This window comes from Myotis brandtii, unplaced genomic scaffold, assembly GCF_000412655.1.
Source record: "Myotis brandtii unplaced genomic scaffold, ASM41265v1 scaffold112, whole genome shotgun sequence".
Lineage (NCBI taxonomy): Eukaryota > Metazoa > Chordata > Mammalia > Chiroptera > Vespertilionidae > Myotis > Myotis brandtii.
Genome location: NW_005353838.1, coordinates 5,989,492 through 6,008,676, shown reverse-complemented (window position 1 = coordinate 6,008,676; position 19,185 = coordinate 5,989,492). Strand labels below are relative to the sequence as shown.

The 19,185-nt window shown below is 47.7% G+C and overlaps 1 protein-coding gene across 2 annotated transcripts in view; it reads right to left on the bottom strand.

Annotated features, from left to right (window-relative positions):
- The window catches only part of RAPGEF4 (Rap guanine nucleotide exchange factor (GEF) 4), a 227,305-nt gene that overhangs the window by 21,503 nt on the left and 186,617 nt on the right, over positions 1 to 19,185 (bottom strand). For both annotated transcript variants that reach the window (XM_005857587.2, XM_005857588.2), the window contains 9 exons: positions 17,483 to 17,633; positions 15,209 to 15,297; positions 14,451 to 14,481; positions 14,150 to 14,228; positions 12,184 to 12,330; positions 10,492 to 10,589; positions 5,483 to 5,608; positions 4,885 to 5,063; positions 1,887 to 1,977 (listed from right to left, as the gene is read on the bottom strand). In XM_005857587.2, the coding sequence (XP_005857649.1) occupies positions 1,887 to 1,977; positions 4,885 to 5,063; positions 5,483 to 5,608; positions 10,492 to 10,589; positions 12,184 to 12,330; positions 14,150 to 14,228; positions 14,451 to 14,481; positions 15,209 to 15,297; positions 17,483 to 17,633 (991 nt within the window). The remainder of the gene's footprint in view (positions 1 to 1,886; positions 1,978 to 4,884; positions 5,064 to 5,482; positions 5,609 to 10,491; positions 10,590 to 12,183; positions 12,331 to 14,149; positions 14,229 to 14,450; positions 14,482 to 15,208; positions 15,298 to 17,482; positions 17,634 to 19,185) is intronic.

Sequence of the window (19,185 nt, the reverse complement as noted above, 5' to 3'; positions counted from 1 at the left end):
TTTCATGAGGTTGGGGGTCAGGCGCCAGTGCCCACACTGCGCCTGCACCACCCCGGTTCTCACTGCAGTTGCAGGGAAGCCCTTGGGAGTGCTTGGCAAGTCCAGGTAGATAAATCCAAATCAAAGGTCTTTCTGCTGAGCGATATAATTATATTCATCTTAAAAAAAAATAAAGGCTTGCAGACGATGAAAGGTTAATCTTCTCTTTTCAGCAACATGCGAGGATGAGAAGAGAAGCTCACAGAATGAGGGATGCTTTCCTGTTCCCCGTGAGACAGGAGGACTGGCCAGGTAGCTCTCTGCCTTTGCTGACTGCATCCCCCCCCTCCCCCCAACGAGCCTCCATTTTCCTCTTTAGGAGGAAAGGGGACTCCGACAGTGTTTCCCACATGCAACAGTCTTCATGTCTGGCTGCTGTCGTGCAGGGCATACACGGGGCCTTCCCGGACCCCTGGGAGGCTTTATACTTTTTTGATCATCCCAACCAACTCATTTGCACTCGAGGGGCAGGGGTGATCAGATGCTTAGGAGGAAAGGGGACTCCGACAGTGTTTCCCACATGCGACAGCCTTCATGTCCGGCTGCTGTCGTGCAGGACCTTCGAGGGGCCTTCCCGGACCCCTAGGAGGCTTTATACTTCTTTGATCATCCCAACCAACTCATCTGCACTCGAGGGGCAGGAAACAGGTTGGGGAAATCTGAGGGGAACCCCTAGGTCTCCGGAGAGTCCCCTGGGCTCAGGACAGGGGAGCCTGCGCAGTGGCTTCGCTGCTCCGCTCCCCTGGCAGCACTAAGTCTGTCCTTCTGGGTGGAAGGGGACACAGCTGCGAGGCACGTGGGCCTCGCCAATGCCCTCATTCCTATATTCAGGGGATGAGCTGCTGTGTGCTGCATCTGCCTGGAATTTTAAGAGAAAACCAAGACAGAAGGACGTGTGAGGACCTGCCCTCTAAACAATGTTTCCCTTGAAGGAAACAGTGTCAAAAGGGACACGGGGAAGGAAACCTTTCACAGAAACATTTAGAGATGCCATCAGCTGCCCAGAGCAGCCATGCAAACCCCGTCTCTGTTATCTCCTTCTCGCCCTCTTCCTGTGTCCCACTTGCACAGACTTTTTATTTTTAGTAAGCGTCTATTTTTGTGTGCATGTTCTCTTGGAGCTTAGTCTTTCTTGGACTACATACCTCCTCCGTACACGAAAGGACAATACCTTTTCGATGCACACTCCGAGGCACATTTTGAGGACTTAGCTAATGAAAAAAAATGAAGATGTCCTCTAGCATAAATGATCAACTATCAATAAACCACTCATCATATTTGCTACAGAAGTTCATAACACACTTGCATAACTTTTGCCCCAAACTGACTACTAGCCAACTGCTGTTCCTCCATCCACAGCCAGGTCTGCCAGGCAGTTGGTACGTGGCTGGGCCAAACAGTTGGCCTTCTGGCTAATTCTCCCAGAAGCAAAATGACTACTTAGAGGAGGGGAAAAAAAGAAAGAAAGAAAAAAGGATCTTCTGTCTTCTCTTAATTATAGATAAGGTTTATTGCAAAAGGAATAAGCAGACATCTCAGAGAACAATGGGATCGATGAGCAAGACCTTTGTTGTTGATCCCCACGACACCTGGGAACTAGACTTAGGCTTATTTACATTATATAGACCGAGAAGCTGAGAACCCCTCCGCACACTTCAGGACAATACCTTTTTCAGTCCACACTCTGCGGCAACTGGAAAAGGGAGACAGGTCACCTCCCTCAAAGTGTCCCACCTTCCCCATTGTTACACGAGTGTGAGTGATATTTCTATACAGAAAGCTCACGGGTGAGCCCGTGTTTTTATTCTTCAGGCAAAAGTCACAGCTGGATCTCAGCTGAAGCTTACCTCCCACGTCAGTGCCAAGCGGCTCACAGCAACATTACTTAGTCCCATGACGATGGCAAAAAAGGAATTCAGATTTTTGTACTCCTTACAGCTGAAACACAAGAGGCACAGGCTTGAGTGAAACACCACTTTTGAGTGAGATAAAAACATTAGAGTTTTGTTTGCTGATAGTCATTCATATTTGTCAAGACTCCTTTATGAGACCGGGCAATGATAGACTGAATGCACTGTGTAAGTTCCACGTGGGTGACCACGCTCTGCTGTTTGGTTTCTCACTGTAATTTTAGAAAGGTGATGGTTTGGGCTAAGTCCAGGTTTTGTTTTTTGTTTTTAATATACTTTTATTGATTTCAGAGAGGAAGGGAGAGAGAAACATCAATGACGGAGAGAATCATTGATTGGCTGCCTCTGGCACGCCCCCTACTGGGCATGTGCCCTGACTGGGAATCCAACTGTGACATCCTGGTTCATAGGTCGACGCTCAACCACTGAGCGATTCCGGCTGGGCTAAGTCCAGGTGTTGAGAAGGAATTTAAAGACACCTGCCCTAGGGATGGTTATTATGACCCCAAAGCTTGCTGAAAGCCTCGTGGGACCCGAGGGAAGCATCTCAGATAGCCACATTGATTTGGGGGAAGGGTTTGCACTTACTGCAAAATGAGTTCTTCTTTCCCTTTTCAAGGAGCAGGTATGGAGTTGGGGTATTAATCCAAGTACCTGGGCTAAATATTGCCATGCTAATAAGTGTCTTTGGTCTTGCCCCACAATATTCTTATTCCCAAATATATATTTAGAAAAGCTAATAGTGGCATAAGTATAGATTCAAAATGATCAGCTTCATTAACATCAATAAAACACAGAGAAAATAGGTTATTATTAGTTTTGGTCAATTGCTTAGGTGTTTTTTTCTCAGCTTTAAAACTCCTTGAGTCGACAGGGATCATGGCAGGTACATTGGCCTTTTTTGATAGCTTAGAAGCGTTTGCGGGGCAGCTGGAAGTCGTGGTGGCTGCAGCACTGTGATTTCCTGTTCTCTCTCCAGCTGCCAGAGGAGGTGCCCTGCTTGGGTAACAGTTTTGTAAAAGGCGAATTAACTTGTAGCATTTGCTGCCCCTGTTCTGGCAGAGATGGCAAGGAGGGGTGGTCTGTGTGGAAATGGGAAGACATTTTGGAGATGCTCCAGTGTATCTGACCCCATCAGTGCAAAAGGGAGCAGGCCAGGGCTGAAGGCAGTGAGCACGATCATGTGCACACTGCCTTTGTCCTGTCAATGTGGTCTTAAAAGAAAGCAGGCAGGATGCAGACCTGCCCTTCTGGTCACTACTCTGGTCACTGTTCGCAAGTGACTACCCCCCTAAGCAAGCCATGACATTTCTCTATGCCTCAGTCTTTTCACCTGCAAAAGGGGATGATGGCATTTGGACCCCCAAGTTCCCACAGTTCTGGGCGGGTCAAAGAGCTTCAACAGGATATCCTGAGGGCTCTCTAAAAAATACCAGACACCATATCGATGCCACTGGGCTTAGCCCTCAGCCTGCAGCTCTTGGTTGATGAACGTGTGCAATCTTCTCCTCAGGGCTGTGTAAACAGTGCCACTGTAGGACAGCACGGATTCATAACGGTTAAGTAAGATAAACCAATGAAAACCGAAGGTCCAATCCACCACTCATTTACATAATCAGAAAGAGGAGAGACAAGAAAGGCAAAAATAGGTTTAAAAAAGTCCTGAGCTCTGAGAGGCTCTGCTGTGTCGCCCTATAAAATCACGGGGCTGGGCCCCCACGGCTTCCCGGTCTCCCGCGTTTGCGTGCAGACTGCCTCTCGTCCCCTGGCCGCACTTGGCGCTGCCAGGCTGAGGGAAGGAAGAATGTGCTCCTTGCACCGGGAAGGCATACATTGTCACAGTTTCCATAATCATCTCTTCCCAAACGCGTGAAGGCATTTGTCCTTTGCGACAAGGCTATTCAGGCTCCGAGGGAAAGTGGCTACACTCTGAACCAGAAATTCATAAGCAACCTTTTACCACATCTTTCTTCAAAAGGGAAGCTTTTCCCAATTAAGAGACACCAGCATTTGAATCCAGGGGATTTGGATATCCTGGGGAACCTTCAAATTTTTTGCAAAAAAAAAAAAAAAAAAAAGGAAGCAGTTGGCAAGCCAATACATATATCATGTCAAGCAGCACTGACTTCTTTGTTTAGCCCCAGAAATCAGCCTCTGTATGGGATCTAAACTGCTTGGCTCAAGCAAATTGCCTGGCTGGGATCACTGTGCACCCCACCTTCCTGCACCCCCAGCTCCCTGCATTCAGAAAGGAAAGCCGTCTCCCAGCCACAGGCCACATTTAGCATTTTATTTTTAGCACTGTGGTGATACCAAAAACATGGACGTAAACAGGAGGTTGCCAGGCCTATCTGAATAGCAGAAGATTAAATTCAGGTCAGGGAGAAATCTAACTGGCCCCTGCAGTAAATAAATTGTTTCCCATGAACTGCTCTTAAATAGAATATTTATAAGATGCTTGCTTTTTCTGATGTTTATGGAGATGATTTTCATGTACCAGGTTAGCTCGCCGTTAGGCATTTTACCAATTTTATTCAGGCTGAGTTGGAAGTGCGTGTGCCCACTGCCCTCTACTGGTGAGAATGCGTCATGTTGGACACCGACTTCAAGGGCCTCCTGAAACCGAACTTTCCACAACAGAACTTTGCCGACACGGAAGGAGGCACAAAGTCTGAGTAGTTCAGAACAAAAAGGGGTCACGATTTCGGCCCCGGCATCAATGCTGTAAGATGTTTATTTACATAAGGATGTCAAATATGACAAAAACAGGATGCAATTCATCTTTTACAAGAGGGCAATTATCCTTAAGCCCCGTGGTTGGTCCTGGTGCACAAGGAGACCCTATATCATGCTTTTCTTTTTAAGGTGTACACCTAGAGGACAACGTGAAGACGCAGCCCCAACACTTTTCTCTTCCCACGCTAATGATACTTACTGGGCTGCTATTTTAATAAATTTTTTTAAGAGCTGAACACGCTTGCTGGGCTGGGAACAAAGGCAAATCTCGGTGACAACCCAAAACTGAATTTCATTAAATCTCCTCAGAAACAAATCCAAGTTTGCTGTGGTCTTTTTAAAATTATGCCTTCCAAATGTGTGATAGATTAGCTCCAGCTAGAAGAGAAAGGAAAACAATGTCACTTCTTTGCTTTTCAATCAAAACACCAGCGAGGCTTCTCTCTTTGTCAAGACAAATCAGTGCTGGCCAGCGAATGTGGACGTAATCACTGACCAGGATTCCATCTGTCCCCTGGGCCCGAAGGGCTTCCATGAGGCTTGTGAAATATATTAACGGTCAACGAGGTGCTGTTGGCTTCATGTACTCGGGGACACAGAGCTTGCTGTAAATCATACAGATTTTTCTTTAACACTCAAAGGCCTTATGGCAGGCTTTATTAATAAACTGAGTATTAAAACAACGATCATGTGGTTTCCACATTGCAGCCTGCATTAGCATCGGCAGCTGAGCGATGCCAGCAGCGGCCGCGGGGAATGGCTGTGTACCTGCTAATGCTCTCAATCAAGCAGCTTACCTCATGCACGCAGTTGAAGAGCTCCCAATCATAAATTGTCATCTGGTATGCTAAATCTTTCGAGCTCATCAGTTCAAAAGTTCCCACTGTTCCGACAGTTGGGCCTTCCTGTTCTGGCAAGGGCGTCTATGAATAATCATGCAAAAATATATCAGCATCTCAAAACAGCCGCGCACTTACTGCTGACTGCTTTAAGGAGGGGAAAGGATTCGGGTAAGGCTTTCGGGAACATCTTGAAACTCTGCTTTTACCCAGAGGGCAAAGATGCCTTCAGTCCCCATGCTCACTCGCTCCGGTACCCTCTCTCTACTCATCGCCGCTCTGATCAGTTTCACTGGCTGGAACACATGGACATTACAAGTCAGATTCAGAGCAGTGTGAAGGGGAGGCTCCCTCCTGCCTGGGCCTGGGAGCTTCTTGGAAACAATGCCTTTTCTCTGGTAACGATTTGAGAGGTTCCTGGAGGCTTTCCCCTCCTATTTCCCAGGGAAGCTGTTCCCAGCAGGCACGGCCGTCTAGCCACAGGGCTAGTTACTACCTACCCTGCTGGGGCTGGTGACTGTGGTTGAGCTGCCACAGCTCCATCTCTTACAGCACGTCGCCTGGGTTACAGGTGACGGGGCTCTGGGTGTTGCGGTGCATCCCCTCTCCGGAAGATGTTGTGCAAAGGACGGTTCTCACATGGGCCTGGTGGTTTGGGCAAGGTCTCAGAAACCCAAACTCCGCTACTCTCTGGCAGTCCCTCAGTCAGAACTTTCCATCCAACTTACTTATTTCCTTTTACTTTATGAGAAGTGATTTGCAGTCCTTTCCTTAGTAAAATAAATGATTCATATACATTGGAAACATGTATAAAATATTAATACCTATCCCTCTATGATAATGTACAAAGTTATACAAGTCATAGGAAGTGAACAAGAATTTCCTTCATATCATGTATGCCATATATAGATATTCAGTATTTAGACTGGAAGTACAACACTGTACAAGTTGTACCATCATCATTATTGTCATCACCCCTAACTGTTACACTCTATAAACTGCATTCTGGGCACTAAAGAAATGACATATTCAGGATGTGGGCATCCCTGTATTTGAAAGTTGGCATCTAAAAGAGGAGTGCGCCCTGACCAGCAAGTACCGCCCTGCACATCAATAAAGAGTCAACTGCTGGCATTCATTTGCACGAATGCGGGGCAGACCGAGGCATCAACACACACCTGACTCCGAGATACACAGATAACCAGGTGGGAGAACGTGAATGGGCTTTTGGAGAGTTAGTGGGCATTTGGAATGAAGTATGGGCTGAAGAGGCTCTTGGAGAAAGAAGCCGGGCTTTGAAAGACAAAGCAGACAAACTTTGGGTGGGGAAGAACAGCAAGGATTTCCCTGAGCATCCGGGATGGTCTACTATAGCTTAAAAGATGGCCAGAGAGGCACGGAGGTGGGGAAGCTGCCATCAGCCTTGCTTGGCAGGAACACAGAGCTCAGGGCCAGCTTTTAGAAAGCCTCTGAGTACAGGATGAGGCGTTGGGGTTTTGTGATAGGCCAGGTTAGTGCCAGCTTCACAGAGTAACAGATTCTAAATCTAAACCCCACTCTGACTATAGACTTGGACTGATTCCCTAACCTCCCGAATGTTGGTGGCCGGCTCTGGCAAGTTGAGATCACAGTGCCTAGTACCCAGGCGTGTTGAGAGGACTGGATGGGAATAACTGAAGTGTAGCACCTAAGCACAGTGCCTGGCACAGGGGAGGCCCCTTAGCCCGCCCTCCCCCACCCCAATCAGTCCCCTTCCTAGATGCGTGGAGCACCGTAAAGGTGCAGGACCAGGTGATCAGTGCACCTGGATGTAAGAGGTGAATACTGTTGTTCCTGATTTGCTCTGTGCAGGGACAGAGGGCAGGGAAGACAGACAATGATGTCAAGGTTCTGAAACTTAGGGAGCCAGCCTGAAGCTGACGGGCAAGTAGCTTATGGAAGCAGGTAAGGAGGGTGGCTTCAGCAGGTAGGTGTTAGGTAGGAAAGCTGGGGAAGCTTTTAGATGCTCGCTCGGTCTAAGGACACCTCTCGGGCTCAGACTGGCCCTGCATTTTCTCCCTTCCCCTCACAGTTGCAACTGTGACCACAGCCCCTCTGCTCCTCTGTGGAGCTGCCCTCCCACTCCATGCCACGGGTCTGCTCTCCTCAGGGGGCCCACATCCCTGTCTCTTGCCCTTGAGGCTCCAGGGCTTCCCATAGAGGGGACAAATGAACCGAACAACTGCAGGGAAGATGCCAATATAAAGAAATAGGCAAAGTTCTTTTACTTGTGGATACGGGTCTATCATTCCTGCATCCCTTTTGAGAGAATAACAGAAAGCCCTGTTAAATCTTTACCTGTTTTTTTTCCAGTGGGCAGGGCTCACCGAGTGAGTCTCCTCCCTTTTTGGTCAAGGACAGGCTGACTCCATCCCTCCATGAAACTCCGATGTGAGCAGCCACAGGCTCCTCTGTGTAAGTGGGGAATGGACCTGCTGACCAATGGCATCTCCTCGGGCCACTGCCACGTGGGCATCCCTGTGGAAACTTCCCACAGGGGAGGCACAGCAGGGGGGGTCTGCAGGGTCTGCGCTGCACACACAGACCCGGAAACTGCCTGCCCGGAGGCACAGCACGCCCAGACTCCTGCTCTGCTCTTTTTTGGGAGCTGGTGTCTTTGTTAGGCCTGGGTGGTGGAGGCTGAGAGGATAGCACTGTTCCCCTCCCACTTTCCAAATGAGGAAACTCAGACATAAGAAGGATGTGCTGACTGTCAGTGACAAAGAGACGGTGAAAGTCAGCTGCCATCCCAGCTTCCCTCACTCCTCGAGCTCCCACACACCGCGTGACTCGCTCTGGGTTCTCACTGGCCGCACTAAGTTCTCATTCCACGCTGGTGTCCCTCATTACGCGGTGAGTTCCCAGAGCCACAACCATCTATGATACCTGGAGTGACATAGTAGGCACTGAATAAACGTCGAAGGAACCAGTGAATGGATCCAAGTAGAACCAAACCACAGTACGGCGGGATCTTACAATAACTGGCTCTGTACTAATAGTGACGCTTCAACAACATGTCAAGAGCATTTACAGCTCCAGCATCCATGCCCGTAACCAACTAGGATAAATCGCTGGCACTCTGCTAATTCCAGACAACACAATTTAGCACCACGATTTGTTCTGTTCTTGTCTGCTTGTGTTAGTCTCATAGTAACTGTCACAGGGATGCCAGTCTAGGGCCACACAGGAGCGAGCATAGCACCGAGCGCAAAACAGACACTTCCTAAGTGCACGCCGGCGGCGCCCAGGCTTTGGCCAGCATTCTGGACTGCAGACTGGCCCCGTGCAGCCCTGTTCCCAGAAGGACTGTCCGTAAAGAAATCTGTAGAAAGCCGGAGAAGGAGCTGCACGTCTTCGGTTTTGTGAGGCTGGTAAGGTCTGACCACTCCTTCGTCTGATGACGTAACTCGCAGAAAAAGTTAAACAAGTTCACGTCCCGGGTGCTTGTTGCAAAGTAAATTCCTTTCAATTGCTCAGGCCTTAAAATGGAAGACGAGCAAGGACTAAGAACTTGTAAGGCTGTGGGATGATGTGCAAATAAACAGAGGCTTACGAGTTAGTGTCTGCCCCACAGGGAGCTGGAGACAGTCCACAAGATCTGTCTGGACACCGCGGCCCTGCGCACCGTGGCCAGGAACCAGCTGGCAGGAGAGGCCTGCGCGTCATGTGGCCAGCTCATCCCGCAGCACCCCAGCGGCGGCACTGCGCGGGCTTCTGACGGCTTTCATTTCCAGGCAAGGGCCGCATGACTCATTTACAACATTACTGCTGCCTAGTCCCTCGATGGGAAATACTTATTTTTTAGAAAGCAGAGAATGGAGATGACTAAAAGACATATGAAGAGGATGGTGAGCAGACTCAGATCCTATAGCGCTGGTGGTGGAGGAAAGGCAAGGGGGCTCATGGGCCAAGACCCAGGCGGGAGCAGTGAGAGGACCGAGGCTGTGTGGCTAAGTTCCTCTCCAGGTGAATTCAAGATATTGCAAGAATCTGCTGAGTTGTGCTCGAGTGTGCAAAATGGCTCTCCCCAACCCAGAACGCCAGAATTATGAGGAAAACAAGCTCTAAAAGTCCAAGGAGGGAAATCTTGATTTACCTATAATATCTAGTTGGAAACTTGAAGGTATTCATGCAGTGATGTAGTTAAATGCTCCCCGCCTCCAAACGCAATGCAGTTCACCTCTAGCCCCTGCATGTTCAAAGATGGAAAAACAAGTCCTCTATCCTCTGAATTGTACCAGGCTTTGTGAGGTATCCCCCTACTCCCTATACACACACAGGGTACTTTAACAGCTACTCGCCTCCATGCCTAATTTTTATAGGATAAATAGAAATGCACCCTACCACCTGCATAAGAGAGAGTGGGCTCCCCAGTTATTAGCACGGACCAACTAATCCCATATTCACTGAGAGCTCTGTGTGGCTGGGAACCAGGTCTCGGAGATGTGGGTAAGACTGTTTGGTCCCTGGTGTTTCCTACACGGGACAGACACTTTAACAGAAAGCCCTGTTAAATCTTTACCTGTGCAGGGACAGAGGTAATTTTCATAGACTGGAGAGGGCTTTGCCAAAGTATGATGAATCAGAATAGCTTGTATTAAAATTATTTTTATCCTGTTCTAATTATTCATATTTTAATATTAATAATTAATTTGGGAATATTTCAAGGAGGTTAATTACTACAGAGTTCTGAAAGCTGCATTACGCCCCAACAGTGGTGCTACTTGGCTTATTCCACAAAGGAAAACCTAAAGCTCAGGGCATCTCAAATGAACACCCGAGGCTCACCCAATAAACCGCAGGAAAGGAAAGAAACCAAGTAGCCTTCGAGATTTTTTTAGCAACTAGGTTCAGCATGACTGCCAAGTGAAGCTGCAGACAAGTTTTTCTGATTGCGGACGCTGCTCCGAGGGGCCACCCACACCTACCAGTGAATCGAATTGCTCTCGCGGGCAAGCAAACAGGCGTCCATTAATGGTGAGCGTCGTAAATACTGAAACATCATTAGGTTTGAGCACCACCTTTTCTGTGAACATAAAAAGCATGAGATTGCCTATTAAATGCATCTGAGATTTGCTGCACTGCCCTAATCACACCAACAAATTGCCAGCTCGGTGAATTACCGGGACACGCAGAGCGACTGCATAAAATACAGCGCTGAAGGGGCCCGCTGAATAAAAAGGCCACAGCGCTCACACAGGCACCCGGCACTCAGGATGCCATCAGAAAGAACCAAAAAGCAGCCTGCAAATACCCGAGGGTCAGCTCACCCAGTTCTGTGCTGCAGCTGTAATTACATACAAAGCCACACTTGCTATTTATATGACAAGTTATCTTTCCGGGTGGGAATCACACCCAGGCTTTGGAGATGGAAAGGTCACTTTTAGAAAACGTAGGCAGAGGGTTCTGAGACCCCATATGACTTTAGATGCAAAGTTTATTATTATTTTTCACTTATTTCTAAATTCGGAGGACAATTGCCTTACCTGCATTAAGCCTTCTATATTTTAAAATTAGTTCATTCGTTTATTTAGAATTTACTACATGCTGGACACTACTCTAGGCAATGAGGATACAGAAGGGAACGATGCAGAAAAAAATCCTAGTTCAGAAAGAGCTGACATCATAGTGAGGAGCCAGTGACCAAGACACCTGTATTATGAGAGAGTGAGAAGTGGAGCAAGGAATGCAGCAGGGAGGAGGCTAGGCAGCATGTGCAAGGGGGAAAGGTACAATTTCAGAAAGGGAATCGAGCAAAGGAAGGGGTCCTCAGGGAGCCACTGCCATCTGGGTGAAGCTGAGGAAATGAGGGACTGACCAGGACAGCTGTGGGAAGAATGCACAGAGGGTGGGTGAGGGCAGGCCTCCTGGGCCCTGGGCTACTGGGACAGAAGCGGGAGGAGAAACGTTGGGAGAGTCCAGCATGCACTTCAAAATTCTACATCAGGCATCATTTGTCTTCAAAGGTGGCAGAAATGGCTCCCCTAATCCTGAAAGATTCCCCAAATGGCTGTCAAATCATTGCTGGATAAGGAACCTTACTGCTCCTCCTGGCTCTCCTGGCCACACGCACATGCTGTACTCACAGACACACTGAGTGGCCAGCAAATATATGATGAATGACATTTCAGGAAAGCAGAGAATAATCAAGTAATCCCACGGGGAAAATACTCCTCCTGTGGTTTGATGACCTAGGTTCCAGAGCTACCTCATGAGGAGAGGGACCATCATCAGCTGAGAAGAACTAGCCTGTGACCAGCTCCAACTTCAGACTTTAGCGTGTCATGCTAGATGCTCTCTTAGAGCCCATGTTTCTCAGAGCTCCAAGGCCTTGAGCATTTTTTCTTTAGGGTTTGTATGGAAAGAACTCCAGGCTGACATCCACCCAGAGCCCTCAGTCCAGCTGCCTCAGCTCGATCACTTCCCTCTTTCTGCTGTAGAGTGGGCACTTACCCAGCTCACTGCTAACCATGTGACCTCCGTTATTCACGGCAGGACACACAGCACCAACTTGTCCCTTTAAATCAACGTGGAAGGGCCACACTCACTCCTGGTGGGGTTTCTGTTTGGATGGGATATCCCGTTTCGCTGAAGCTCCAAGTACTAAGTGAGACTGTTACCTCCTCCGGAGCTCATCTTGACGATGATCAGGCCTTCCCCGGAGCCCAGCTTGTCTGCAACTGCGCTGATGACTTCCCTCACCGAGGCGGCCACCGGCACCCGAATGGTTGTGTAGGTGTGGTCCATGCAATAGACCTTAAACAGAACTGTTGGGAAGGCAGCAGCAATGTGGTCAATCAGTCTTAGGAGTTCTTAAGAAAACCATAAGCTATGCAAAATGCTTAGACATCCTCCAAAATTTGCATCATCTTGCCTTCTTACTATTATATTTATTTGGGCTCATCTACACCTATGCCTGTCCCCTTCTAAAATTTACCCTTAGCAGTGGTCTAAGAATAAGTGCATGGCCCCCAATTAAAAAATAACAACAGCCCGACAGGTGTGGCTCAGTGGTTGAGCATAAACCTATCAACCAGGAGGTCATGGTTCAATTCCTGGTCAGGGCACATGCCTGGATTGCAGACTCAATTCCCAGTAAGGGGTGTGCAGGAAGACCGGCACCCGAATGGTTGTGTAGGTGTGGTCCATGCAATAGACCTTAAACAGAACTGTTGGGAAGGCAGCAGCAATGTGGTCAATCAGTCTTAGGAGTTCTTAAGAAAACCATAAGCTATGCAAAATGCTTAGACATCCTCCAAAATTTGCATCATCTTGCCTTCTTACTATTATATTTATTTGGACTCATCTACACCTATGCCTGTCCCCTTCTAAAATTTACCCTTAGCAGTGGTTTAAGAATAGGTGCACACATGATTATGGTCCCCAATTAAAAAATAACAACAGTCTGGTAGGTGTGGCTCAGTGGTTGAGCATCAGCCTATAAACCAGGAGGTCATGGTTCAATTCCTGGTCAGGGCACATGCCTGGATTGCAGGCTCAATTCCCAGTAGGGGGTGTGCAAGAAGCAGCCGATCAATGATTCTCTCTCATCATTGATGTTTCTATCTCTTTCTCCCTCTCCCTTCCTCTCTAAAATCAGTAAAAAAAAATATTTAAAAAACAAAACAAAACAACATCAACAGATTATTTGTGAAAACCCACAAACAAATCATGGGGGGAAATGAGAAGCATGGTTCTGTCAATTTTCTGGGTCTGCTCCTGTCTGGGAGCCTTTCTTTGTTCACAATACGGGGAGTGCTGTGTTATAGGCTGATGACCAGGTTACTGCTGCCTGGTGTGGCCGTGGGGGCCAACAGTGACACCTCTGCAAACAGGAGCGCTTCTGCCTGAGGAGTAAACACAGGCTGCCAGTCCTGCTCCCTTGGTCACTGGTTTGTGTACTTCGGGGCCGGACCACATAGCTTGGGTGGCCTTTCGGTCAGCAGATACGTGTGTGGCACCCACAGGCTCACCTCTGAACACACAAATCCTGGAAGCAGTTCTAGCTACTGTAATGCATGGGTTTAGAAGCAACTCCTAAATTCCAAGGTTCATTTGTGAGTTAAAATAAAAAAATTTGGTCATTGATATTCGTTTCATTTTGTTTTGTTTTTTGGAAAAAATCTTAAACAACCAAATAGTAATGGCCATCCTCTGCACCTCCCTGGTGGCTGCTCACGAGGCTGAGCTTGGGGCCAGGGCCTGCCCTGGGGCAGGAGCCCTGCTCCACAAATGACCCTGGCCCCCCACCTCTGCTGGACGTCTGCAAAGTGCCACCTACTTTCCTGCCGGCTCTTCCCAGAGGTGGGCAACCTTGACACCTGGGCCCTGAGATGAGCTTTCTTCCCTCCCAGGACAGGTGGCAGCGAGAGAGGCAGAGTGAGGAAGTGTGGATGAGCACCTCAGCTCCGGGCACAGCGTTCAAGAACATAAATAATCAGAATGCAAAAGGGCACCCTAAGCAAACCATTTGAAGTGCAAAGGGGCTCCCCAAGAAAAGCTATTCCACAGGGCCACGGTGATGATTCCCAGGGGAAGATTTCATTCAAATAATCTAAACAATCCTGAGTTGGGAGAGAATCTCACCTTCGTCAGAGCCACGGATAGGCTGGCGCTTCTGGGCTCTCTCATCGCTTGTGTTGAAATGTTGCAAAAGAACTTTGTGCTGCAAAAAGAACATCAGTAACTGCCTTAAAGGGAGAGCGACTGCTGCACATTTGCAACTCAAAGGAAACACACCTGAGAAGCAGTCAGAGTCCAGAAATGAAGAAAACATAGTTTGCATTGATGAAAACATCACTTTTATGCATTGCAATATAACATGTCTGGAGAACTGTCATTTCACAGGGCACAGACAATTAGGGAATCCTAATCCATCGCCACTTACCTTCTTTTGTGGGTTCTTTGCATCTTCTGAACTACGAGAAACAGAGAGAGCACATTATTTAATACCGTTGGCACTATTATTTGAAGTTGCTTCACTTGTATGTGACTTCAATCTTATGTTAGAAAATGAAATCACAGCATCCCTTCAGGAGGCGATGTGAGCCTCCTCATCTTAAAATGAAGAGACCAAAGCATGGAGGACCCAGCAAAGAGATCAGCGCTTGCCACAGGCAGATCCCTAGCAGAACTGATGTGAAAAGCCCGGGTGTCTAGCTCTCAAAGTCTACCTAGCAGCATAAACTCTGCAATATTTAATCCGTGGCTCAGGAACAGCATGTGAAAACCTGTTTTCACTGAGAGGACACAAATATCAACAGTTCTGGCAGTAGAAAGTGAATTTTCCCCTCAAACTTCCTTTCGATGCCGCTGAGCATTTTATGACTGCATTCGCTGCTCTCAACCACAGGGGCCCAAGTTTACTGAGTTAGACGCCCCAAAGAAGGATCGTTTCCTTCCCGGGCTTCCTCGTGGCAGCTTCCCAGCCTAGGAGGCAGCAGAGCAGCATCTCAGTGCCTTGATCCCTCTGGCCTCATCGCAGCACCCACACCCGAGGCCCAGTCTGCTCAAATCAGGACACTGCATGGCCATTGAAAAACCAGCCTTCGCCTTGTGGGGGCAAAGGACTTTCTGGCTGATGTTTTGATTGTGAGCAGGCACTGCCGTGATGGAAGCACATCCCAAAGCCAAGCCCTTCCTTACATTTGCTTGACAATCCTCTCCAGCTCGGGCAGCTGTTCCTTGAGGGCGGCGATCATCCGGGCATCATCTGACACAGACACATAAAACTCCTGTAATTGGCAAAGGTCACAGGCTTTTAACAAGAATCGATAAGGCACGCAGTTCTGTAAAGAGCAATGAAGACGTGTCCCTGTGTCACCTGCTTCACTAGCATCTCCAGATCAGGGTTTCATGGGCCCGAGACAAAAAAAGGAAAGTTAAAATAAGCCGGAAGTCAAAATTTCAAGTGGGGAAACAAATTTGGAAATAGAGGTGGCAGTTGTAGAACACTGTGCATGTCATTAATGCCACTGAATTATACACTTAAAGATGGTTACAATGGCAAATTTTATGTTGGCTATATTTTACCACAAAGAATTAATTGCAAATGGATTGTTTATATGAAAGGCAATGCAATGCAATGCTTTGACATGAGTAATTTTATAGTCTTTCTCCTCAATATTTTTTCAGGGGAATTTTAATATTGATTTTGATATTATCTTAGTATTTGTTGGTTTATTTAATATTCACCACTAGTTGTAGTTAATTGTCGGTGGTAAAAATGCAGGCAGGGCCTTCAGCACTGTGCTAAGTTTACGTTGAGTTTGTGCCACCACCTCAGGTCTCTTTGCTGAGGTGCTGGGAACGGTCCTGACCCCAGAGCAGCGGCGGCAGAAGCAGCTGTGCCCCGCTTTGCTCAGGAGCAGTGGCCTCCACAGCAGAAGATGGGAGCTGGGGCTGGGCCAGCTTAACCGCCACGTGGGCCTTTACTCCATGGGTAGAGGCCGCAAGTCAAGTCATGATGCCAAGCTACTATTATTCCTTTACATTTTCAAAACACTTCATTTCCCAGCTTTAAAGGACTCTGAGGTCCACCCCTCCTCCTGTCTCACCTGTCTCGGCCTGACAAATGATCTGATCAAAAGGAAGATAAGGGGTATGTTTCTTTTGGATAATTCATTCTTGAACAGACAGACTGATAAAGTTTGAAATAGAAGCCACATTGTGTTTTGCCTGCACAGAAGCGAGGCCCTTTTCTAGGCTTTGAGGACAGAGTGAGTCATCGAGGAGTAAATGCCAGCCAGGGTCAATGCTGAATGTGGGCCGGGAGCCCTGGGAAAGAAAAGGGAAGTTCAGCTTCAAGGCAGTGTTTACAAGATAAATCATGTCTCTTCCAAGCCACCTCAAGGTCCCAGTAATCCTATATAATAAAAGGTTAATATGCACATCTACTGAATGGCAGACTGACCGGTTGCTATGATGTGCACTGACCAACAGGGGGCAGACGCTCAACGCAGGAACTGCCCCCCTGGTGGTCAGTGCGCTCCCACAGGGGGAGCACTGCTCGGCCAGAAGCCCTGCGCTGGGCTCACGGCTGGTGAGCGCAGCGGCAGTGGCGGGAGCCTCTCCCACCTCCCCATTAGTCAGATATCCCCAGGGCCTGGACTGCAAATGGGCGCGGGCCGGGCTGAGGGCCCCCCCCCCCGCCAGTGCACTAATTTTGTGCACTGGGCCTCTAGTTCCGCAATAAAATTATCTGCTTCCCTCCACTTGAAAATCTTCCATTTGATCTAGTAATCCCGTGTCTAGGAATGTAACCAAGAACAGACCTACATGCATAAAAATGTTCACTACACTATTATTCTAGGAAGGTGAAAATGGAAATGATGTAAATATTCAACAATATGGGAACAAATAAATATATCTGTGGCAGAGCTACTCAAAGGTCATTAGAAAGACTCCACTGACTGACATGGGAAAATCCGTACATGAAGTTAAGTGAAAAAAGCAGCCTGCAAAATGATGGGCACTCTGTGCTTACAACCATGCAAAATATACAAAGAAAAAGAGACTATTAAAAATATATTAAAATGCTACCAATTATTGCCCTGGCTGGTGTGGCTCAGTTGCTTGAGTATCATCCCGTGTACCAGGAGGTCGTTGGTTCCATTCCTGGTGCAGGAGGCAGCCCATCTTATCGATGTTTCCATCTCTCTCCCTTTTCTTTCCTCTCTCTCTAAAATCAATTAAAAAATATTTTTAAAATGCTACCAGTTATTGAATTAGAGTGGTGGGATAATGGATGATCATTTTCTTTACTTTTATTGTAGTACCTTTCTGATAAACATGTTAACAAAATCTAGAACTTGTGATTATAGTCCCTCCAGGGAAGCTGCCTTGCCTATGGGTAGTCTGTGTATTGTAGGACAGAGGTGTATCCTGGGAAGAGAGCCCCCCCCCGCTTCCCCCACGTACCTCCAGGAAAGCCATAGCCACTTCGTCCTCTTGTAGGAGGTCCCCGTACACGGCGGCCCACTGCAAAACCAGGCGGACGACTCGCCTCTTGTTGTTGAGGGCATAATCCATTTTCTCCTGCTCCGTACCTTGCGAAGGCTGGGCGTGGTAAGTTCCAAGGAGTCAAGGAAGACATTAGCCATTTCACACTCTTTGACTGTGCAAAGGCAGGGAGTGACAGATCCCAGCGTCAGAAAGCCAGCCTTCTGCACTGATTCATTCACTTCTTCCCTCAGGCCCTCACAAAATCTCCACCCACACAAAAGTTCTGGACCAAATGAATACAACCCGTACTGAGGACTGCTGACCTTGACCGGATCGTTTCCCAAGAAATTAGACACCCACCCCCCATACCCCTCCGGCTCCACCTGGACTTGTGTGTGGACAGGATTCTTGTGCTGAGCTCCTCCGGCTTTCATCGGGCTGCACCACATTCCCTGCCTGCCCTCCACCTTGCCCTTCATTTCTAGGGGTGGTAATGCTTCCCGCTTCCCACTGCCCCTTGTCTCTGGGTGCCTTGCCATCTCTTGTTGGTTCCCACAACTCTGCACTCATCTCCTTAACCCCCTTCATGATATGCATTTCAGTGAAAACCTTCCAAGTGCTCATCTAGTAACTCCAGAACCATGACTGATATAAAGAATGCGTGGGGAGGAGGGCGAGGGGGCGGGGAGTGAGGCTGGAGGAAGATAAGCTCACCCGTATGAGGACGAGGGAAGATTCCTGCTGTATCGATCTGGTGAGGGACTCAGTTTTTATACCATTCCTTCTTCTCTTGTCTGGAACCACAACTAACTCATATTGGCTTTTTGTGCATTTATGGCTAGCCATCTTAAATAAACTATAAGCTCTCTGAGACTTCAGATGATACACTATGGTCTTGTATTCTAGACCATACCTAGCACAGGGACTTTTATCTAGATATTTTATTTATTTATTAATACAACAAATACTTGATTGAGTGCCCGCTATATGTGTCAGGTAAAGGTCCCTGCTCTCGGCGTTCATTCTTAGGTGGCTTATATAGGAGAATATAGTATGTGATCAGGAAAGATTTTAGACTAGACATACTGTTCCTTTTTCAGTGACTATTACAGATAATTGGTTCGCAGAACCATTTCCCTCATTATCACTTACACTGCGATTTGCACATAGAGTACCACAGTCAAGCTCTACTTCTTAGTCTTGTGAGGAAAGTATCGTTCCCTTTCTGCAAGTGAGCACACTGACAGTAAAGGAGCATAAATGGCCAGGATTACATAGTGAGGATGTGGAGTGGGTTTTGAACCCAGGACTCCTAATTCCAGCTAGTTTTCTTCCGCATTACACAACAGCCCCGTGCCTCAGCTGCCTAGCCCCATGTCTCAGACCGGCCTACGAGACTGGCCGCGCCTTCGGTTCCCACCAGGACTTCAAAGGCACTGCAGAAAACTGCCTCCTGGCTGTGCTGTGCTTGAGAACTACACCAGTGAAAGGCCTTTTCTAAAGACTATAAATAATAATGATCAAGGTAAATGACAGAACCTTAAAGTCAAGGTGGACTGCATGTAAATGGGTTGCAAAATGGCTTTCATAAATTGAGCACGGGAGTCATAAAAAAGAAAATTGCTTAACCTGTATTGCTACAATTCTCTCTGAACTTACAATAAAAAAAAGGGAAGAAA